General features: G+C 41.5%; 3 protein-coding genes across 6 annotated transcripts in view; 2 read left to right on the forward strand and 1 right to left on the reverse strand.

Moving 5' to 3' along the window:
- ETFDH (electron transfer flavoprotein dehydrogenase) overlaps positions 1-791 on the forward strand; it is a 33,435-nt gene extending 32,644 nt beyond the window's left edge. For all 4 annotated transcript variants that reach the window (XM_020781414.3, XM_020781412.3, XM_078376670.1 and 1 more), the window contains exon 13: positions 57-791. In XM_020781414.3, coding sequence (XP_020637073.2) covers positions 57-220 — 164 coding nt within the window. In that variant the 3' untranslated portion in view covers positions 221-791. The remainder of the gene's footprint in view (positions 1-56) is intronic.
- PPID (peptidylprolyl isomerase D) lies at positions 770-11,321 on the reverse strand. Its single transcript, XM_073001511.2, has 10 exons — positions 11,137-11,321; positions 9,078-9,218; positions 6,283-6,389; positions 5,098-5,286; positions 4,484-4,606; positions 3,862-3,968; positions 2,652-2,793; positions 1,716-1,802; positions 1,579-1,621; positions 770-1,257 (listed from the first exon to the last, which is right to left on the reverse strand). Exons 1-10 carry the CDS (start codon positions 11,219-11,221, stop codon positions 1,169-1,171), a joined length of 1,113 nt encoding a protein of 370 aa, XP_072857612.2. The 5' UTR covers positions 11,222-11,321; the 3' UTR covers positions 770-1,168.
- Positions 11,322-15,308: 3,987 nt separating this feature from the next.
- Positions 15,309-24,725, forward strand: part of FNIP2 (folliculin interacting protein 2) — a 63,183-nt gene continuing 53,766 nt past the window's right edge. The window contains exon 1 of the mRNA XM_020781410.3: positions 15,309-15,602. Coding sequence (XP_020637069.3) covers positions 15,490-15,602 — 113 coding nt within the window. The 5' untranslated portion in view covers positions 15,309-15,489. The remainder of the gene's footprint in view (positions 15,603-24,725) is intronic.

Genomic DNA, 24,725 nt, shown 5'->3' on the forward strand with positions numbered 1-24,725 from the left:
TTGCTTTTTCAAAATTTTACTACCCCTTGCACTAAAGTAAAATTTCCATTTTGTAGGAGTTTATGAATATGTTCCTGTGGAAACTGGAGAAGGCTTGCGATTACAGATAAATGCTCAGAACTGTGTCCACTGCAAGACTTGTGATATTAAAGATCCCAGCCAAAATATCAATTGGGTTGTACCGGAAGGTGGAGGGGGACCAGCTTATAATGGAATGTAGCCTCAATCAAGAAGAACTCTTTGCCAATGTACACAGTCATAAGTTGATTTTGGTACTACTATTTGAAACTAAAAGCTTTCCATGATTGGAATGGTCCTCTGGATTAGGATTCTGCTGGAGGCTGGAACTTGGTGCCTTACACAGTAAAATATAAAGTGAAGTGTGTTCAGATACACCAGACTTATTTGAGTTTATTTTGTAAGACACATAAATGAGAAAGTGCTTCAAAACGAGTCAAAATATATTTTGGCCCATTTACCTATAGCCACCCAGAGACCTTTGGGTAGCGTGGGTGGCATATAAATTAAATAAATAAATTTTGGTACGTATTAATAATGGATATAATTCAGAGCAGAGGACATGAAAGTAGACATTAAAATATTTTGTAACCATTATGTGTCTTTTGCTGAGCTCTGAACAGCTGATAGATGAATTTGACCTGAAAGCTTGAAGATCCCCAACACAGACTTTCATATTATACAAAGAACAGGGCAATGTTGACTATGGACTGTTTGGTATTACATCATTTTGTTAAGAAATAAAGCGTGCTTTCTGTGTGTGACACTTATAATCTCAGTTTATTTTTTAACACTACTTGGACAACATGGGAATCCACAGTAATGAAAGTTACATATAGGAAGAAAAAGCCTGCTAATCATAACATTTTGATATGATACTAAACTTTCTCCAAATTCTTTGCATCTCTGATCATTCCAAAATTTTGCTTAGCAATTTTTCCTTAGTTTTTTTAAGTGCCATTATTTTTAGTGCCTTATCATTGAACATAGTGGTATTTGAAATAATCTGTAAAATTAAAAAGCCCCCAAGGATGTAAACATGTGGAACAGCATCAGTATAAATGACAGTTAAAAACAAACTGTCACTGCTATGCATACTAATTCTGCCTTTTTATCAGTGCATAAGTTAAGGAAGGAGAACGATCTAGACTTAAGCAAACAACTTTGCATAAGCTGCCTTTTCTTTTTCCTTCTCTTTCTTTATCTTCTGCTTCACCTTCTGTACTTCCATTTGGATAGCTGTGCAAATCAAGAAAAAAAATGGTTAGACACTTGTATAAAAAGTTTCTTCCTCTAAATGGAATGCAAAATCCATTTCTATTTATTGCACAGGCTAGCTATTCTATGTAAGCTGTGCACAAGATAATGACCTGTATTCCAATGCAGCTATTTCCATTAAGTATGTGATATACAGTATTCTGTAAAAACAGTAATCTACATGGCGATAAGTATCCTGGCAAGCAAATGCAATTGCCTAAGAAACCATGAAAAGTATTCTATGAATTTTGGGTACCTCTTCAATAAAGCCATCTGGTTGTGCTGTTAGAAGGCATACTTTACCTTTATCTTGAGGTGCAATGCCTTGAGCCTTAAGAAGATCAGCCTTTAAATGGGTTTAAAAAAAAAGCCATAAGCAAAACGGAAGTTGTATGCTTGTTGAAGATACTTATATTTATCAAAAATACTCTTGTATTTACCAGTGCCTGATCGTAATCTTTTGATGCCTCCCATGCTTGAGCTCTTCTGTAAAGTGCTTTGGTGTTTGCAGGATCTAAAGCCAGAGCCTGTAAAATTAAATATAGTGACCACAGATTTACTAAGAAACTTATATAAAAGTTTGGAATCACCCAATGTAATTTGAACAGTAGGACTTCTTTAAGAAATAGTCTTTTCAACTCCTACCTAAAACAACCTTCAAGTGTATTCCGAACAGGGCTAGTTTTCGCTCTCAGCAGCATTTCCTTGGTGTTCGAGTGCTAAAGAACACAACTTAAACTGTGGCCCATTGCTTACATTTTGGCACATACACAAATTCAAAGAACTTTACCTGTACTCTGATCAAGCAATTTGAGATAAGCCAGAATAAAGGCTTGGAATCAAAGTGACACCTTGTAGTGGCGCAGGCTTCTGGCTAGCCAGGCTCAATTTACACATGATGTTTAGCATGGGTGAAGCAGCTCTATCATGCATCCAGTGGTGTCAAAATGCTTGTTCTATATCCACTTGCCCATTTGTGTGGAGCATTAGCAGAACAGTGCTCAGGAATATGCTTTCCAACATTCTTATGTAACACATGAATAGGCCTGACTACATTAGAGGCATTTAAACACAAAAGAACATACACTGAACATAAATGCACATATTTTCTACATGATGCAATCCATGGGAAAAGTAGCTTAAGACAGATATCTTAATAGTCTTTTTTTGTGTAAGGGGAATAAAGTTTAAAGGCTAAAGGAAATATCCCTATGATAACTTTGAACTATTTGTCTCTAACTGTTGGCCCTATTAAAAGCATCTGATTCAGACCCAAAAAAACGAAGTGTAGATAAGTATGTTATCATATGCAAGAAGCTCATGTTTTTAGACCAATTTGATTTATAACACCTGTTTTTTTCTGAGATTGCATTTACCTTAGTACAGTTTTCTATTGCATCTTGCCATTCAGATAGTTTCAGTTTGCATGCAGCAATGTTAAGGTAGCAGGTCAATGCTGCAGCATTCAACTTGGCTGAATCTACCTTCTCTGCTACAGCTTTAGAAGCTTCAATGTACCTGTATAAAACCAGATTAATAAATTAGCACTGAAGTGTTATGTACTCTTAAATTACAACACCAAACTAACAGCTGTTTGCAGAAGCATGCCTCTGCTATCCCTGCTTGTTAAATAAATAATAAAAGACTGAAAGCTCCTCAACCTGGAAGATGTAGGGTCCATAGATTTAGGTAGGGCTTGAGCCCAAATAATTTAGTTTAGATCTAACCCTAACCCTTGCTTTACTAAAGGAGCCTTGTGGTGGAATGGCTGAACTGCAGTACTACAGTCAAGACTATTCATGACCTAAACTCCTTAAGCCGTACAGTGCACAACTCCACCTTCCTCCATGCAGCTTTCTTCCTTCTCCATGCAGCAATTATGTTGAAACCCTTTGGTTCTGGTTGCAATTGAACCCTGAGAGCGGGATGGTGGTGGAGTCACAAAAAGAAGCAGAGCCCCATTGGGGCTGAAAATTACAAGGTAAGTTGGTTCCATCTCAATGGACTGTGATACCTGACTCAAATTTGACTCAGCCTTTCATTCCTTTGAGGTTGGTAAACTGACTACCCAGGTTGCTGGTGGGAGTATGCAATTTGTAGCTTGCATAACTGAATTGTACACCTCCCACGGACTGCTTTAACTGTTATAGGCCAGAGGTTCCCAAGCACCGGTCTGTGGTGAACTGCCAGAAAGACCTCTCCCCCACCCCCGCATGCACTCCCCCCGCACAGCCCGTTTGTGCCTGCCCGAGTGCACCTGCGCTGACATGAGCACTCCCCCACCCCTTTGCGCATGCACACAAGTGCCCCCTGAGCACCATGCCGCCCTTTGTGCATGCACACGAGTGCCCGAGCACACACACTGTGCCACCCTTTGCGCATGTGCACGAGCGTGCCCACGCCCACAAGCGTGTGTGCTCCTTCGCAGATTTGCATGAGCACAGAGGGGTGCCCCACCTTCCCCAGCCAGTCCACAGGGCTAAAAGATTGGGGACCGCTGCTACAGGCAGCACACTTTGCTTCTCCATGATGAAAATGTGGCCAAAGCCAAGCAATCCCATTTTATGTGCAGCAAAATAACATTACCTTAAGGCCTTTGCATATTTCTTAACTGCCACTGGCCAGTTCTGAGATTTAAAGAAAGTGTTGCCTATATTTTTTACATCTTCAGCTACAGATACAGTCTTGTCAATCTACCAAAAATAATAAAGAAATTTGATTAACAATGATTTTATTATTTAATACTTGAAAAATTACATTGAGGAAAAAAATGTTTTTTACACCTCAACCTGGCAGCAGTCTGCCATATAACTAGTGGGTGTAACTAGTGGTAGAATCTAAAGTAACCATGTAGAGACAAAGCATGTCAAAGACCACTAAACCTGCTACAGGCAGTAATTTTTAGACCTATTCTCTATGACAAATTAGAAGTGAGGACAAAGTGTCTAAGTTAGCATCCACACAACCATATCTGGTAGAGCTAAGTTTCATAATTATATGTTATGCAAATAAGCAATGCTTTTTGTTTGTCTTGAGCTATTGCTACAAAGCCAGGAAAGCAAAGGTAAGACAGATGCATGTTCTATCAAGCACCCCTTCCACTCCCACTATATCCTACTAATGTTTCCATGGTTAAAGAGATTGATGCTACATCCTGAAAAAAGTAGTATTAACTCATTAGTACATGGGAACAAACTGGGATGCTTACTTCCTTTAAATCCATGTCAGAATCTTCAGGAAAATCTGGGTAAGTATCTCCAGAACCATCTATGGGCACAATTCCCCAGTTGTCTCCTTCCTTCAGCTCTCCACATTCTGCAATAATACACAACTACAGAGAGAGTAAGAGTGTATGAAGAACAGTTTTGTCTATCAAATATATGTGTTTAGAATGTTTAGATAACATACCCCTCCCAAAAAAAGAAATAAAAAAAATCCAGTTCATATCAACTCATTCCTATTTAACTTCATGGAATATTTGTGACCTCCCCTAATTCAAGAGTGCTGCTGTTGTTTACACAGGCAGAAGAAGTGCACCAGAACAGCCCTCACCTTAAACATACAGTACCTGAAATTCTGGTTGAGTAATTCAAGACTCTTGGAAAATTACTGAAGGCATTAGCCATACCCATTACAAGGTTTTGCAAGAGTAAATTCCCAGCCTAGCCACCATTAGTTTGATTGCACAATATTGCATCATTGTTCAATAACTGACTAAATCAAAATAACCCCTCTCTGCAGTGCAACTATTATTTTACAGCTCTCTGAAGGAAAACTTACCTTGCTTAATACTAACTTTTAAAATAGTTAATTCTATTTTACCTTGGAGGGTTCTTCTCCCTTAACTTCAACATTTTCTAGTAACTTTACAACACCCATGCCTTTGACCACTTGGCCGAAGACCACATGTTTCCCATCAAGATGAGGAGTTGGTACAGTTGTGATGAAAAACTGGGAACCATTTGTATTGCAGCCTGCATTTGCCATGCTGAGTAATCCTGGTTGATTGTGCTGTATAAGAAGATACTGGTATTATTCTCAGTAGAGTAATTCATTCCTAAGCAGCAAAAAAACAGACAATCTGCGAATGCACATTAGACTGCGATATTTTACACTATATAAACTAGCAACAGGGAACATGAGGTCTTCCACATGCAAAGCCTGAAATAAACTAAGTAGCTGTTATTCTACCTATTGATCTATTAACTTTTTATCCAAGGAAGGGCAAATGTCCTTTATTGCTAACCAAATTAGTTCCAGTTTAATATAACATTTATCTATAGTAGCGATGGGCATGATCCGCCAGTTCAGCAGTTCATTTTTCAGCCAAAGCCCCGCCTCCTCCAGCAGGTACCCACTCAGAGGGAACACCCAGAAAATCTTTGTAGCTGCATTTCAGTATTTTGCTTGATCTGTATCCTCCTCTAACTGCAATAAAGGCACCATTCTTTATTAATCTTTATTAATTCCGACAAACAACCTAGGCTGTTTCAAAGGCACTGAACAATGTAAATGCTGCTACAGAATGCAAGAAAAAGGGAAGAAAGGATATTGATCAGCAACAAAGTTTAACTGAAAGGACTGTTAAATCCATGTGTTTAGATCAGTGTTTCCAGATATGCTAGACAACAAATTCTGCCATTACCAACCAAAAATTTTGCTGTGGGATTTGTAATCCAAGGCATCTGGAAAGTGCACAGCTGAAAAAGCCAATCTAAAAGATCCAGACATGCACCCAAGACATTTAAGGAATGAAATGTTTATGTTTTGAAACAGCACCTTATTAACGATTACCGACTTTTAAGTAAGAACTCAAATTAAATTCACAGTACATGGTTGACTGAAATATTTTCCCCAGTTAGTTATGCTATCAGAACATTGAACAATAGCTCTACAATCATACTTCAGCTAGAGATGCCCTTTTCTTATTCAGATGTATAATGGCGACAATAAAAAAACCTTTCTTAATTACAGGTAAGTTACAATTGTAGCTATTAAGCCTATTACCTTATAATGAAAATTTTCATCTTCAAATTTTTCTCCATATATACTTTCTCCACCTGTTCCATTTTGATGTGAGAAGTCTCCACCCTGGATCATAAATTTCTTGATAACTATAGATTGAAGACAGAGGGAGAAAAATGTTATTATACTGAGTATTTCAGAATACCACCCATTCCTACTGCATATAATAAAGAAAGTATACAATCTGAAGGACTGTATCTCATCAAGTTTTAACAATCCAGATAAAAATAGATTTTTTTAAAAACCCTCAAATATTTGAAATTTATATTGGTCAAAATCCTGTTGCTTAGCATAGTAAAGCATACAAGATTCATACAGGTCTACTCTAATTGTCACTTACTTTAGCACAGTAAGTCAAGTTAGAGTAGGCCCATTTGAATCAATGGAATTTACAGATGAGTAAGGTAAAGGTAAAGGTTCCCCTTGACAATTTTTGTCCAGTCGTGTTCGACTCTAGGGGGCGGTGCTCATCCCCGTTTCCAAGCCATAGAGCCAGCGTTTTGTCCGAAGACAATCTTCCGTGGTCACATGGCCAGTGCGACTTAGACACGGAACGCTGTTACCTTCCCACCGAGGTGGTCCCTATTTATCTACTTGCATTTGCATGCTTTCGAACCGCTAGGTTGGTGGGAGCTGGAACAAGCAACGGGCGCTCACTCCGTTGCGTGGATTCGATCTTACGACTGCTTAGTCTTCTGACCCTGCAGCACAGGCTTCTGCGGTTTAGCCCGCAGCGCCACCACGTCCCACTACAGATGAGTAGACTCAGCAAATCTCCATTGATTCAATAAGCCTCCTCTAGTACGAATTGCTACACTAAGCAACAGCATTCTAACCACTGTTCAAAAATTTTTATTATTAAAATTCCTTTTGTTTTTGAAAAGTGCTGTATTATAAAAGTTTTGATATAAAATATAAAAGCCCAAAATCCCCATTATAGAGTAGGCATTATAAATGTTGTTTTAGGAGACAAAGGAGAACTTCTGTTGCTTAGTGAAACCAAACTTTAATGTTCATTTTTTCCTTCCTGCTAAAAAAAAAAAAAAAAAGTATCCTTGACATGTTGGGGAGATGGCAGCATGTATACTAGCATGGTGCAAGCACACCTTGGAAAATCCTTGGGGGGCTCTTTGTTTACCAGGGAGGACAGACCAAACATTATGGTTTGGCTTAAACAACCAGATGCTGAGTCCTTTTAACGGTGGTTTAAATCATGATGGATCCTACGTTTCAAGGCCTTTGGTTCTGCCACTTTCACGGATATATTTAGTGAAAGATGCTATTTTTCAGTGGCTGCTTCCAGGCTGTGGAACTCCACTCCCTAAGAGGCCAGGCTGGATAAGTTTACCAATGGGAAAGCTGGATGGGAATATGCAAGACACTCACATAACTGTTCTCTCCAGACTAACCTAGTGCATTGGTGACCAGAGGGGGAAAGAAACAGAACGCCAACCCTTTTGTGGATTGTACCCCGTTTTCTTCACTTTTGGAAAGAACACAAGGCTGGAGAAAGGTATCAACTACCCACAAAACATAGACCATCCCTCCAATCCAACTAGAAAGCAGTTTTGTGAATCATTAAGACGAATTCAAAAAATACTAGAAGCGTACTGGTTTTCACTTAACGTTTGCATAACTTGCCATGGCTAACCTTGGTTAACTGAAAGGCCCCAGGGCTCATCTTGGTTGCCTGATCAAGTGCACAACAAAGACATACCCCAGCACCTTGTCAATTAGCTGCAGCAAGTTAAGCAAACTTTGCACAAACACAGATAGGATTCTGGACACTACAACAAATGCGATCTTCAATATTTAAATGTTGAATTATTAATAGGAAATGCATTTTATACCTTTGCTTTGAAAGAAAGACCTTGAAACCAACATTCTGCAAGGAAACAGCCCAAAATATCTGAAGCTTTTTTTCCCTAATTCTGTGACAGGAAAGTTCCCGCAGAATTCGAAGAATGTTGCTGGACCGCTACTCCCAGCATTCCTCACCACTGGCTTTGTTGGCTAGAGCTGACAGGGGTGGCAGTCCAGCATCTGTAGGGCCACACTCTGTCCATCTCTGCTTTAAAGGATGAAAGAATACCCAGAGTGTATGTCCATGGCATTAAATGTTTATCACCTTCAAATTACTTTTTAACCAATCCTGTTTCCTTCTTAATCAGAACCTTACACTCTTTACTTCTTGATTTCATAATCATTTTTGCACTGTCTGCTTCTTCTTTTTTGTTGATTTGGGCTTTATGATCTGCTCCTGTTTTGCACTGATTGTTTTTATGATTGTATTTGTAATGTTTAGTTATGTTTTATTGCTTTCAAGCTCATAAACTTGCCTAGATGGACAACACTTAGTGGTCAAATCTGTTTCAGAATATTAACCAAAAATTGTAACAGAAAACAGATAGCAATTAAGGCTGCACTTACCTGGGAATGAGTCTCACCGAACTCAATGGGATATTCATCAATGTAAAAATCTACAGGTTAAAAATCTACAAGCTTGCAATCCTAAGCACACATAAAAAGCATCTTACCAAAAGAGCCTGGCTTCAAATCTGCCTTCACAATGGTTTTATTATTATTCTTTTCGGATGTCAGATGTTTTTGTCACTACTTTATTGTTTCATTGCTTGATTTATAAATTTCATTTCAGAAGTTTCCTTTTAAACAGGACAGCATTTTTAAAAATAAGAAATAATTCAATGAGAAGAAATGTCATCTTTTATTTTACTGTGAGGCACATCAGCAAATCTGGGCAAACAGAGGCAACTTACTTCTATGGAAGGGGCATCCTTTATAATGGAGAGGCTTTCCCGTTGTGGATCCAATGCCTTTTTCTCCAGTACACAATGCACGGAAGTTTTCAGCAGTTTTGGGTACAATATCAGCGAACAATTCGAATACAATCCGACCAGCTGAAATGAGAGAGACCTATAGCTGTGTCTATTTTAACATATTTAGATCCCGCTATTAACCCAGCAAGTTCAGGATAGCACACAATGAATCCAAGCATGGTGTTTGTGTTATTTCCACAGAGATTCCCACCTGCCAAACAGAAGCTAGCTACTATACTAGGCTGAGCAACAGAGCATTTCAGCTGATAACTAACCAAAATTTATACTCTAATTCTAGTAGCACATGACTCAGACACCATCAAATATTAAAAACATGATTGGAGCAAACTGTTGATAAACTCCACCTTTATAAGACAGTTGTACCACTAGTATATTCACAATGTTTTGGAAAACCCCAAAGTAACACTAAGTTATACACTTTCCATCTAAGCCCTATCACCCATGTTAAGAACCCGGAGACTATTTGTAAGCTTCTGCCTGTTTAATAAAAAGTCTTTACCATTTATTTCCATTACTCAGTCATTTACAAGCAGCCATTCTTATCTGAAACAAATATAGTTACTAGATGCTAAACAATGAATTAATTCAATTTCACATCTACCTACACTGCTACATCTGAGGGTGCCAAGTTCAAAGGATATAAATTCCTCAGAAATACTTCACATTATTTAAAACGGCAAAATCATAAATTTCTGCTTATTTTCTGTATTTTGGCATTTACAAGAAAACTGGGGGTAAAGGAAAGCATTTTATTGCTGCTATCATTTGCTGACAATTTCTCCAAGCATCAGAATCAGCCCAACAGGATACTGGGCTAACTGAATTACTGATCCGATAACGCCAAAGTTGTACTTTGTACAATAGTTCTGCAGTAAAGGCAGGAGAAAATCAGATACGTTAAGGTCTTTTGATTTCAAGCCGAATCAAGGGAATTTTGGTACCTTCATGCTGCCTTACCCAGATAAATTCAACAGATTTTCGAATATAACTTTGCTTGGACCATACCATTCCTGACTACAAATGACAAAATCCTGTGTTTCAGGGGGTTTAAAATAGGAAAAAAAGCAGTAGGTCACGCAGATTCCTTTCCACTTTCAATGTATTAAGTGAGAGAATTTCAGGGGAAGATTTCTAAGGTCCCATGATGCCCCAAGCCAAGAGAGTTTTTAGGTTTGCAACTGGAAACAACTGTGAAAACAAATAATGCATTTGGAAACTGATCAACTCAGAAGAAAGGGGATGACTAAGAGTGAGGCATCAGGATTTATAAATCTGTTTCCAAGGGCCACAGTTCTTCCTTCTGCTGCACTGGTTCTACTGCACTGGGTTACTCAGGAGTTTTGGACTGCAACTCCCAGAAGCCTTCACCACCAGCTGTCCTAACTGGGGTTTCTGGGAGTTGCAGTTCAAAAGCATCCGAGTAACAAAGGTTAAGAACCACTGCGTTGTGTCCAACTGCAATATTTAATTAAAAGCCCCCCCCCCCAGTCCCAGGCACTTCAGTCTGCCCCACAAAACGTTTTTATTCTAGGGACAGGGCGGCGAGCTGCAAGCGGCCTCTCGGCGCGCGCGCGTTTGTGTGAAAGGCACTGCGGTGTGTGTGTGTGTCTGTATGTGTGCGCGCCCCACGAGGCGCCCCACTACATAGAAGGCATCGCTTTTCCCTCTCGCCGTTTGCGCCCCCCCCCCCCGTCTCAGGACGTTGGACAGCAGCAGCAGCGCCCCTCCCCTCCGTCCTCTGCGGAGCCACCGAGGCCTCCGAGAGGCCGGCCGCTCTTGCCAGGACGAGCCCTCCACCGCGCCTCGCCCTCGCCCGCCCGCAGAAAGCACCTCGGCCTTTTCTCTTTCAGGAGGGCCGGTCGCGCCCCTTCTGCCCTCCCCCCCCGCAACAAACACTCCCGCCTTCCTCCCTCCTCCTCCTCGCTTTGGCGTCTCTTCCCGCCGCCGCCTCCCCCGCCCCGCTCCCCACCACCCGCACCTCGTTCGCCCCCAATGTCCACATCCAGAAAAACCCGGGGGTTGTTGGGGTTAGACGGCTTGGAGAGCGGAGAGGGGTGAGACATGGTGCCGGCTCCCACAACCGCTCAGGCCCTCCGCTCTTGGCGAGCCTCTCGCGGCCTCTGCGCGGCTCGGCCTTTCGCTGGGGGGGGGGGGGGCGAGCGCCGGCGGGCGAGGCTCCGCCTTCCAGCCGCCTAAGAGAGGCGCGGGGGGGGGGCCGCCGCGGCCTTCTCCGCGCCGCCGTGGCTCTAAAAAGCCAGCTCGTGGGATGCCCTGGCGAGGGCGCGGCTTTGGCCTCAGCCCGTGCGTGTGTATGTTTACTACGGAAGTAATCTCGCTGGCTTTAATAAATCTTTACCCTAAACACGAATAAGGGATTGCCGTCGCGGTTGCCAGGCAACTGTGCAATGGGATTGTTGTTTCCAGACCAGTTTACGCCCCAGGGCGGATGCTGTTCATCATTCCGAAATGATACGGAATGATTTAATTTTTTTTCTTTATATTTGTTATGTTTTTATGTTGTAAGCCGCCTAGAGTGGTCGAAATGACCAGATAGGAGGGGTATAAATATAATAAATAAATAAATAAAATACGGGCGCAAATCAAACTGCTGGTCCCAGGTGGAGGAAACAATCAGCTGCTGAGTGGCAAATAAGCGCATCTCTAAATTGCATTAATTCCAAGGATCGGTCCTAGTTGGGACAAACAGTTGGATACAGGGTGTCAATGCGACCATATCTATGTAATCCCATCCTCCTGTAGTTTTTGTGTTGGAAAGGAATGGAGGTGGGGCATTTTGTACCGAACGATATACTTCTATAGTTGCACTGGATTTTAATACACTGTTTTTCAAAAATGTCTTTTTGTGGTGGAGTTCCTCCATTTTTGTTGTTTATCGTTATTTTACCACTCCACTTCCTATTTGTAGCTTTGTATCTGAAGAACATATTTGGAATGTATACAGATAATTTTGTGGTAGCCTGGTTGGCCTAATAAAAGCATTCCGTTAATTAGAATTTGGGAATTCTCCTCTCCTGAGATTGCACTGGTAGGACTGAAATGCAATCAAGGCTAAAGTGCACTCTGGAGTATAAGAAGGTTAAATACATTCTGGCTGGTGTGAAAATTCCAGTAAGATTGCAAATACAGTATCATTAACCACTTGGGAAGACTTTCAGAAATTAGTTCTTCTTTTGATTCCTGGGCTCCCATTCCTCACATGCAGTGAGACTGACTGCACACAAATCAGACAAGCTGTGGGAGAAGTTTAGAAAAACTCTTCCTACCAGTGACATCATTACCCTTATGTGGGCATGTGCAAAACAGGGGTTTGGCCATTATAATGCAGTCAAAACCATGCACATTTTTGTGGTTTTTCATTTATCTTAATGAAACAACCAATGTGAATATTGCTTTGAACAACCAGCTTCACCTTTTGCAAATTTCTTAAATTTGAAGGCAGTGTTGTTCTGACAAAAGAGAAATAGTACTTCTACTCTTATGTCTGAGGAAGTGGACTTCTCCACAGAAACTCACATCAAAATATAGTGATCTTGAAAGTGGCACAACATTTTTGTCTTCTTTAATTTTTTTAATTTTCTTTGTTTTTGCCTGATATAAATATATTGTGACACTGACACTTCAAAGTTGCTCCTTCTGAAAGTTTTAATGTCGTTCTGCATGCCCATGCTGAATTTCATAGCAGTATTCCTTGAGATGGCTCAGATGATGTCCATAATGAAAAACATGCTAAAAACATTGTTGTAACTAAAAACAAGTCTAAAACATTATACAGCCTAGCAGATCAAGCATAACAAATTGCAAAATTGCATATCATTACAATACTGTGAGGCCTGAGATACCGTCCCATGAGCTGCTGAGATGATCAGAGGTCCTTTTTCAAGGTTTCAGGGAGATGGCTGAACCTTAGAAGTACCCTTGCCAACCACCTTGTTCCTTTAGAAATATCTGTCCTTATTACCCAGAGCTTCTGGGGGTGGGTGGGATTGGCTGGCTACTTTGCATCAGCCTTCAACCGAGGGGAAATCTACTAGAGCTGGCATAAAATATTTCTTGTCCATTGCTTGTGAGTAGAAATGAATCAATCAAAAGAATAATGCTTCCCCCCCCCTTTCTATCCTACTGACAGGCCTTTGGTTATCTCAGAGCTCTCTGAGATAACCTTCAGGATTGCCTTATAAATCATCAAACAGCAACAGTTCTAAATAGCTTCCAAAGGTATTGCAGAATTAGCCTGTTGCAACAAAAAAGAACAAAGAATCGTACCTTAAAGCATAAAATGCTTTATTTACCATTAAAATATTAGAAAAATATATTTCAAATACTGTGCTTTTTCATGGCCTGTAGCTGACATCATGCATCTTCAGCTCACAGGTGTTTATACTGAATTAAACTTGGTAGTTCAAAACAGTAAATATACAAGTAAACATTAAGTTAGTGTAGAGTAAAACAGGAAGATTGCAGGGGTAATTTGAAAACTAGGGACAATGGAACCAATGTATATCCCTTGGAAAATAGTTCCAGAAATAAGAGGCTATTATCAAAATTGCTCTGTCTCTTGTGCTCCCCAGTTTCATTGGTATACTTATTGTTTTTAGCTTTAAATATTTTATTTTGATGATGTAAGTCATTATGAGTCCTTCTTAAGGAAAGTGGTAAGGTAAAAATATTTAAATAAAAATAAATAAATGGTGGGCTTGTGAACACAGCCTCCGTGTGTTTCTGTGCAGGTACAGGCAGTTCATCAGATAAGCTCATACCAAACAATTTAGACCAGTAAGAGTCAATACCAGCACTTTAAATTGATATCAGAAACCAAAAAGCAATCAATACACCACGTACCACGTAGGCATAACAAATTTGAAATGCCTGGCCCCAGTTAACAAGCATCTGGGCAGCCACACACTCTGAACCTGAACTTTTTCGACCATCTTTAAAAGGAGTACTGCAAATAGTTCATTACAGTAATGGTAGCCAGAGTTCAGGAGTTTGGTTCCTATTGTGCCGTAGAAGATCCAGCCTGTATGGTCTTGAGCAAGTTACATAGTCCCAGAAAGCCCTCAAGAAAATAGTAAAACTCTTCTGAGTACTCTGTACCTAGAAAACCCTGGAAAGGTCCCCATAAGTTGGAATTGACCTGATGGTGTGTAATTATTATTAATAAGCTACAAAGAGTAGCGCAAATGCCACAGGCTTTTTCTTATTTTTCCCACCTGCAGAATAAGACAGCTATATGCTCTGGCTGCAATCAAGTTCGCTATTTATGTACAACATTTTTGTGCCATCCCTTTAAAAGCACACCAGAGCAACTGTTAAAACAATGTAATGCCCTATAAATAAATATAAGCTGGTCATCAGACAGTTAAAAACCAACACCACCATGGATGAAAAGACACTAAAACGTTGAAACCAGGTGGATAATGCTGCAAAACTCCTGAGCAAAGAAATAAGTGTTCTTGCCTTCCTTGGTGCTGAAAAGACAATACAGTAATTCTGTGTCAGGCAAGTGGGGCGTTTCGTTTGCAGATATTACGACTGAAATTGCACTCTCTGGTTCGTCCAACAGCTCTCCTCACTTCACAGGGAGACTCAAAGCCACAGAGCTTGGCAAGATACGTTGTTTTACTACAGTTGAACGCTGCGGGATTCTGGGAGTTGTAACGCCAAAAAAAAAAAACACCCAACAAAAAAACCTAGAGAATCCAAATTCTGGGAAAGCAAGCTAACCTCATTCCTTTCCCTTCTGTCCAGTAAATTCCAGAGGTTTCTGGAACGAACCCACCCATCCACCCTCCGAGGCCTCTGATCCCTTTAAAATCGGTTTGGGAATCCCTGACTGTTCCGAGGAGATGGACAAAGGACGGGCGGGTGCCGCGCGTTCGGGAACGATTCCCAAGGAAGGCAGGATTCCGGGCTGCGGGGCTCGAGCCGGCCGCGCGAGGGAGCTCCAGACACCGTCGGACAAACGCGCCCGGGCTCTCCCCTTTCCCAGTCATATGACTGGGCGGCTTCCATTAACGCCCTGCCTGGGAAAAGAGGGAGGGGCGGGCAGGCGGGCGCAAGCGAGCAAGAACCGCGAAAAGGGTATTTAAGTGAAGGCTTCTCAGCGGCGCCGCCGCTCCGGATGGGGGGGGGGGAGGCCCAGCTGGCTTTCAGAGTGGCTGCTCCTGTCGGTGCTGTGGGAGCCCCCCATTGCTGGCGGCGGCGGCGGCTCCTCCTGTAGTGGTGGCCGAGCGCTTTGTCGTCGGCTCCTCACAAGCTGAGGGAGAAAAGCAGCATTGGCGGCAGCAGCGGCAGCAGCAGCAGCAGCAGCATGGCTCCTACGCTGCTCCAGAAGCTTTTTAACAAAAGGGGCGGCGGCGGGGGCGGCGGCTCCGGCTCGGCTTCTGCCGCGGGTCGGGAGCCCAAGGATTGGTCGACGTTCAGGTGAGGAAAGGAAGCGCATTCCGTACCCTGGAAGCATCCTCGGCCCGTGGTTGGGGGCGTGCTCACGAAGCCAGAAGCGAGGCGAGAAACACCCCCCCCACCCCGGGGCTGCAGAGGAATTTTTGCTCGCGTGTGGACGCGGGGGGGTTGCCTTTGGCCGTCCTCTGCTGCGCCCCCCCCGGGATTGTTCTCCGCACCTTCCCCCCCCCAGGTGGCCGGAGGGAAGGACGGCGGGCTGAGTCCATTGGGTTAGGCGGAGGAAGTGCGGGACTCCTAGGGGAAAAAACAACGTGGGTTATTTATATATACAGTACCTCTGTTTGTGTGTATGGCTGTGAAGTGGATAACACGTGTTGCACATGTTCAGCTCCTGTTTCGTAACAACCTCTCCTCAGGTGCGTAAAGTCTGTTGGCTCGAGCCAGGCACGGACTCGAATGCACACCTATGGCTTTGGGGCGGGCGTCTCGCCTCCTTCCAAAGTGGCTTACTCGGCTGTAGGGCAGTTGTGACCTACCTTTTCCTACCCTTGACCCTGGGAGCCAGCCTTGCTGAGCCTGGCTTCTTAGTAAACATATACAGACAGTACAGAGATGTGCTGCTTTTGGTATCCTACACTGAGCTCCAGGCAGGAAATGCCTGAATTTCAGGAGTGGGAAAAGGCAGCCCTTCAGCTATTGTTGGACAGCTGCTCCTGTGACCCCATAACCAGCCTAGCCAGTGGTGAAGGATGATGACAGTTACAGTGCAACAACTTTAAGAAAACCGCACATTTTCCATCCCTTCCCACCTAGCCAGGTGTTGCAGAGTTTTTACAACAAAGGAGAGAAAAACAGAAAAATCCAAATGACCGTTTTTGGTATCTCTTTCTCACTCCCCCTCAGCTCAGCAGAGTCCAACCTGATGATGGGCCCTACAAGACTTGTATGCTTGCTAAATCTTTGGAGGCTTAAGTGGTCCAATAAAGTCATTGGTCATCTCACTTTTTCCAATATGCATTCATGGGGGCTTTCTTCTAAGCAAACCTACATAGGTTTGTGACCTCAGCATGGTATGATAATACCCACTACTTTTTAATTGCAGAGGGAGGCGGAGCTGTCCATTGACGCTGCCGTTGTTAACTCTGTCTCCTGTGGAATCTGAACTCCCATCTTTCTTTGTTTGGAAGTCTGGTTTCATGAGCTGGGGCATTATATCCAGCCCAATTTTGAATTATTTGCTTTAACCTCATGTTGTGTATCTGCTTCATCTGCTCTGCTTATCTGATACAAGTAATTTTTTTTTCAAAATTGAAATGTTTTGACTCCTGTTACCTGTTACCATGTACTACTGTATGTTCTTTGAGGTTAAAGTAGGAATGGGCGCACATGAACTAAAAATATGAAGGATTAATTATACACAAATAGGACATACGTCCAACTGAAGTATTGTCAACGTCTGTCAGAATTGGATAGGACCGCAGCTAGAGCTTTCCTCGGGCTTAGTAATGGTGGCCTCTGTGGCATAGCACAATATCCTCATGTTCATATATGCAACCTTAAGAAGTACAGTATTTGTGGAAGGTTTTCATTAGATGCTAAAAACTCATGGTAGTCATTTTGGGTATGATAAACACCTTATAGTCCACTTAGTGTGATGCCTTTATCAGGTAAGTTCAAAAGAGCAACAAAAATGTGTGCAGGCTTCTGATATCTCTGGATGTTATGCAAGATCTTGCAAAAAGCATGAGGAGGGGGTCCTGACATGATGCTGAAATGACTGTATTTGCCTGATTAAATGAGATGTAGCGAGAGGTTTGCAAACATTGGTACGAGGTTCAGATGGATAATGTTGTGGTTATATGTTTTATCCAGAGACATCCTTAGGAATGGGAAAGCACAAAATATATAAAGATTTGATTCCCTAATTTAAAAATATAAAATCCAAGCGTAAATTCAAGATTGTGTTGGGAACATAAAACAACAACCATGTGCAAGTCACATCTTCCGTGGCCAGCATAGAGTTCTCTCTGAGAATCATAGGAGGCAGGATCATATAAACGAGTAGCCCAGCACTACTGTAATGGGAGCCAAGTATAGAGGAAAGGTTGTAATGACAACTGTATATATTGAGGTAAACCTTTGGATATTTAATATCTACGCAGTCCCTTTGCTCAGTCAATTGCTTAGGCAGTAACTCCTAGCATTCCTACTGGCCAGGCTGGATGGGCATTGTGAGAGTTGGAGGCCAACATATCTGGAGGATACCATGTATGGAAAGTTTGTGCAGAAGAAACAGGTCTGTAGCCATATCTGTTGTAGCAATCATTTCCTGTTCTTCAAGACTTGTACAGGGTAGCTCTGTAGTATTGAAAATGGGCAGAAAGAAATGAGATGAATCTGTGGTCTCAGAAAAACTTCTGATCCTGGACAGTTCAGGAGTACTTACCAATCAATGATTAATTTTTGCTTCCAGCGTGAATACGTTCTTTAAATATTGTCATACAAGCCCAATTTATACATGTATTTTTCCTAAATAATTCTCTAGAATATAGTGTTAGGATTGTAATTATTATTATTATTATTATTATTATTATTATTATTATTATTATTATTATTATTATTATTATTATTATTATTATTATTATTATTATTATTATTATTATTATTATTATTAATATTAATATTAATATTAATATTAATATTAATATTAATATTAATATTAATATTAATATTAATATTATTAATATTATTAATATTATTAATATTATTAATATTAACTTCTCAGGAGGTAATGAAAGCCAGTTTTTCAATCATGGTTTAAAGATTAGGAGCTTTTCTGCTGCAATTATTAGTCTTACAATTAATACGTAAAAACAAAATGGTGCAGCTTTCAGGACGTAGTATCAAACCGTTTTATATATTTGCTGTTTCCTTTGCCCTGTATTTGCTGACTAATCAAATGGTTCTGAAATTGGTCATTTCGTAATGTGTTCATTTGCATTGTGTGGGAAGCTGGTCAAGGCCACAGTGATGACATCACATGTGTAGACAACACACTTTCACATGATATCCCATTCCATTCATTGTGACTGATCAGGTCTTGTGATCAGGCAGTGTCTGCATTCTTTGCCAGATTGAATCCCTTTGAAATGCTAAATGTGCTGCAGAAGTATAGAAAAGCAAGGGTTATGTTGTGCATTTGAATTCTTAAAATATAGTCTCATTTTTGTATGTATGTGACTTTTTCCAGTAGGAAAATTAGTTCTGCTTTGTCTTCAAACACACTTAATTTTTAGCTAGCTGAGCACTTGAAACAACTTACAAACTTTTTTGCAAAAATGATATTTTGCTTTTATGTTATTTATTCAGAGTTCATACCACTGTTCTTCAGTAATATCAGGTAAATCTAAAAAATTCCAGGGCCAGTTGCCATTCTGGCTACCTGAATGGTTCTCGGTAATGGTTGTCAACATTTGGACCCCCACCAGATATTTTGGACTTCGGCTCCTAGGATCTAGGATTGCTGGGCTCACTAGCTAGGTTTTCTAGGAGCTAAAATAAAAGTCAAAAACACCTTGAAGACCACAATTTTTTTTTCCTGAACCATGATTCCAGAATGTTATTTTTCTAGACATTATTTTATCTGCCAATAAAGAAGCATGCTAGCTTTACTGAGGTTTTTCAAGACATGTATTTCTGCTGTCACACTACTTTCCCCCCTTGATATTAGGCTTGGGATATTCATTTCATTGAGGGAACCTCTTTAAGGACCACCTGTCCCATTATTGTTTTAGACTCCTGTGAACTCTTGCTGCTCCCAGGCACCATTGGGAGCAGCTTCCTTCATTTTGAAAGGCTATAATGGCCTGCATGGAGGTGAGAAAAGGTCCTCTTTACTGTTTTGCTGTGCGTCTTCCAGGATTCTTTTGGGGCAGTTCCTGGGGAATTCTGGGAGTTGCAATCCAAAAGAAACAAAAGTTCCATCCCCACGATACCAGAAGCCCCGATACTGGTGAAGAGAACTAAACAATCAAAATGACATACTTCTCTACATGTGTCTATGACCTATGCAGGTCCCGCTCCACACAACACTGAAACACAGCCAATACCGGCCCATTCATCCCGTGAACCATTACCACATACATCAATCTCTATATCACACTGTTGGCCCTCTGTATCATCTACAACATCTCGAGAGTCACCATCGAATCTTCCTAACTCCCCCCCCCCCGTCCAATGTCGGAGAAAACTGCCCTCCACCTTTGTAGGAGTTTACTTCCTACTCTCAGCTAATCCACATAATACCTAAATCTCTGCAACTGGACATTCAGGAACCACCTGCCCAAAATAAAGATCTAGTCTTTGATGATCTAAACCAAGACAAGACTCCACCACTTAATTTAAGTTTCATACCACCGACATGGTATTTTCCCCCAGACAGTTGCAGGAGAAATGCAGGGAACAACAACAGCCACTCTTTGTGGCCTTCATAGATCTCACAAAGGCCTTTGACTTGGTTAGCAGGGATGGCCTTTTTAAAATACTTCCCAAGATTGAATGTTTACCTCGACTCCTTAACATCATCAGCTCCTTTCATGAGGAAATGAAGGGCACTCTAGTTCTTGATGGCTCAACGTCAGATCCCTGTGACATCCGAAGCGGAGTTAAACAAGACTGTGTCCTCACGCCGACCCTGTTTGGGATCTTTTTTGCTGTCATACTGAAGCAGGCAATTGCAAAAAACTTATCGTAAAGCAGATTCATCGTGGAGTGGGTAATCGTCAAGCGGGACACCACTGTATCTAGTTCATCCTGTGTAGCCCAATTTACTAAGTATGTAGTGTACAGGTAAGAACTAGAGATGGGGGTATTAGTATTGATATATGAATATCCCCGCACAGGTGGCAATAACAAGGGTCCAGCCCCATGGGGTCGGACGGTCCACTCACTGATCCACCGCTACTGCAGGTGCCGCAATTTCAATGGCTTTACAGATTGCAGTTGGCTAGTCATTCCCGGCAGGAGGTGGGAGGACAAACTGCGCTGCTAGGTTGAAATGTGGCTCGCAGATAGCGATCTGCAGAGCTATTGGCATCCGTGGCAGTGGCAGATTGCGAGTGGACCGTCTGGCCCCATGAGGCTAGACCCTCATTATCACCACTTGTGCAGGGATATTCGTATACAAATACCTCCATCTTTAGTAAGAATACTTGGTTCTGAGTGTTTGTGATTGTATGTTCTTTATCTGTAGCCCTTACCATTGGCTTCTTTCATTTGTTTGGAGGTGGTACTGGCAGATCTAACTTCTTGCCCTGAAGAGTTGGATTGTGCAGCCAGAATGATCTCAGCATCAACATATTTTTAAAACAGGTACTTAAGTATTTCTGAAGAGCAAGTATGCTCCCAGGGGCTCCAAGGTTTCTTTCTCTGCAGCAAGGAAATCATGTAGCTAGCATACAATAAGCATTGTATACTCTGAGTTTGATAACTGCTTCTGCTGGTTGTGGATTGAGAGCAAAGAGTTATATATAGCAATGAAGGTCTGACCACACTTCCCCATACATGCGCAGTCATCTCATTAGCTTTTGAAATATCACTAATGTTGCTTGTATATTTAAAATTACAGTGGTGCCTCGCATAGCGAGGTTAATCCGTTCCGGATTAACCTTCGCTATGCGAAAACATCGCTAAACGGGACTAAAAAAGCCATAGAAACGCATTGAACTTCGTTCAATGCGTTCCTATGGCTTGAAAACTCACCGTTAAGCGATGTTTCCTCCATAGCGCCGCCATTTTCGCGCCCTCAGTAAGCAAGGGCAGGGCGCGAAAATGCGGCGCGGACCTTCCGGCGGCCATTTTGGAACCGCCGATCAGCTGTTCTCCCCCGCTTCGTTTTGCGAAGATCGCTAAGCGAATCGCTTAGCGATCATCGCAAAGCGAAAAATCGCCATAGGGGCCATCGCTGAGCGAATGCTCCAGCGATGGCCCGGACCCCCTCGCTATGCGAATTCATCGCATAGCGAAGCACTCGCTAAGCGAGGCACCACTGTATATGTATCTACAGTCATAAGATATAGATGACTGTTCTACAATCCTCACCAAGCACAAACAACTCTAGCTTTCCAGTTACAGTGGTGCCTCGCATTGCGACATTAATTCGTTCCGCAAAAATAGCTGCTGAACGAAAACGTCACAATGCAAAATAAAAAAGCCCATAGAAACGCATTAAAACGCGATTAATGCGTTCCTATGGGCTTAAAACTCACAGTTCAGCGAAGATCCTCCATAGTGCGGCCATTTCTGGTGCCTCTTAAGCGAGGAATCCGTCCCAGAAAACAGCGAGCGGCCATTTTGTTTACCCGGTGGCCATTTTGAAACCTCCAATCAACTGTTTTAAAATCGTTGCTTTGCGATGCTTGGTTCCCAAAGCAGGGAACCAATCATTGCAAAGCGAAATTCCCCCATAGGGAACATTGCAAAGCGATCACTTTTGCGATTCCAAAAAATGTGTCGCAAAGCTATTTCATCGCTAAACAGAGCGCTCGCCAAGCGAGGCACCACTGTACCAGTTTTAAGTATGAGCGTCTTCCTTTTGTTGGCAAGATTCTGAAGACAGCCAAAAGATACATACATGGTGCCTCTGTAAATTTTGAAGGGGACTAACTCAGTGATAGGCTTCTACTTTGTATGCATAATATCCCAGTTCAATCAGCACTAGCTCCAGGAAGAGCTGTGAAGCAATCCTCTCTGAAACTTTGGAAACACAACATACAGTATTGAGAAAAGAATAGAAAAAGCAAATCATTATAGTCCTTTAAGAATTAACCATTTTATTACAGTGCAGGCTTTTGTGGATCAAAATCCACGTTTGTCTCAGGAAGTATAATAGATCCAGGAAAGTTTAAACTGAAATGAACCTATTGAAGTGCTATGTATTTTTTTTCTTTCCTTTTGCCAGTTTGAAGTGTCAATGTCAGTCGGTGCAGACAGTGCAGAGCTAGATAGATCTGTAGTCTGGCTTCCTGCAAGCTACTTTCCTTTCAGCCTTATCTTGACGCTTTGGGGTGTGTACAAAGATATACTACTTCTCCATATCTGTTAGAGATTGTTCTAAGTTGGAAGCATGTTTAACAGGTTGTTCTTAAATTCAAAAGCAGTCCAGCTTGGGTTTATCACTGGTATATAGAAGATTCTAGACTTCTTCATTGAGACAGTAGAGTATTGATTGAAGTCTAAGCATTTTACGGTGGTTACTTCCTTTGAAGGTATGCACAAACTCGAACAGTTGTTCTACAATCTGTTAGAATTATTGTGTTATTAAGGACTGTATTTTCATTGCACCATTGAACAGTCATCTATGTTCTTTACATGTCTCTGGTTTGCATGTCTCCACATGATATTGGAGATTTTTACACTTGTCTATACAACAGTAAATAAGATTTGATACTCATCAGTTGCTCACAGGATCAAGCAAATTAGCAAGGGCAAAATACTGTGTTTTGGAATTCCTTTGTAATGTGTAGCCTTCCCTATATAACTGCAGCATAACTGTTTTTTCCTTCTAAAAATCAGCACAATAAGCACATGAAAATTAACATGCAAGAAATGTACCAGAATGAGCACAGAATCAAAAGAAAATCTCAGAATGGGTTCATTGGCTTTGAAAATGGTAGACATCAGCTTGGAATATTTCAGGCTCTCACTTTTATTGCATTTGCAATTGAACGGATGCTTTATTACTGCTGTGCAGCGTCTCTAGCCAGTAACAATAATGTTGGCTTTTAGTGAATGAGCTCATTCATTTGGTAGTGGATTGCAAAGCATTCCTTTGGCTATGTTGCAGTGTTGAGAGATTCTACCAGCTACACACACACACACCAGGGGAGGGGGGGGAGAGAGAGAGACAGAGACAGAGACAGACAGACAGAAAGGAGAGCTGTGAGGTCTGCCCAGTTTAGTTACTGCTTTATCAGTGATGTAGATGCCATAGAGCAGGGGTCTCCGAACTTTTCAACATGAGGGCCACATCATATACTTTACACATTTTTGAGGGCTGAATAAACAGACATGCGCACACATAGGCTGAAGGGAACAGACCTGAGCCTGCGGTATTTGCTGGGCCAGATAAAAAGGAAAGGTGGGGTTTGGAGACCTCTGCCATAGAGGCTCAGGAACAATACTGAATTTAAGAAAATGAAGGGTTTGAATGTATTGCCATCATAAAGTACAAATCCTGTGTTTTACAAAATACTGTATTTAACAGAAGGTTTTTTAATGTCAACAAATTTGCTAAAGAGAGTGGATTTCCTTCATCAGATGTATAGCTTGCTCAATTTTTTAAAAACTGAGTAAGAAAAATAGGTGGGAGAGTGAGAAGGTCTAATAGAAAATATAGTGAGGGATTAATTTGGGAGCACATGGACTGCATCATCTCAAACTGACACAAGAGAACGAAGAAAGTGAATAAAAGTCTTGCATTTATTACTAAATAGGAATCAGACAGGCATTTCAACAGATTGGTTCTATCCTGAAATTAAATACAAAGATTTTTAGAATTTGAGTGAGTGGAGCATGTAGTAAGCTCAAATAATCTAACAGAGAAGTGATTCCCAATCTTGGGTAACTCAGGTGTTCTTGGACTGCAACTTCTAGAAACCTTGGTGTGGCATTTGCCCCTAGTTCCCCTTGGTTATCTTCCAACCACAGAGCACTTGAAGGCAACCCAAACTCCTCTTCACACGCTGTCACCAGTTGATTACTAAGTCGACGTACTTTTATAAAGAAAGATGGAGGTCCATTCATCTCTGTCTTTTAAATAACACAGGTTTATTGATAACAGATGTTTTGATTATAATTCATAAGTATCTTCAGGTTTCTCAATCATCAATAACAATCTTTATTTGATCTTACAGTTCTGACTATTCACTGTTCTGACTAATCACGCCTCAGATCTCCCAAATATCACTCTGTCTCTAACTCCACTCCACTCCACTCTCACTCTCTCTCCTGACTGACTGTTCACTCTCAGGCTCTGCCTTTTTTACCTCTCTCGGCTCCGCCTCTCAACAACATTAGTCTACAACATGAATAATGCATGACTATTTAACATAATAAGGGTGAACGCTATACAGTGGTGCCTCGCAT

This window comes from Pogona vitticeps, chromosome 5, assembly GCF_051106095.1.
Source record: "Pogona vitticeps strain Pit_001003342236 chromosome 5, PviZW2.1, whole genome shotgun sequence".
Classification (NCBI taxonomy): Eukaryota; Metazoa; Chordata; class Lepidosauria; order Squamata; family Agamidae; genus Pogona; species Pogona vitticeps.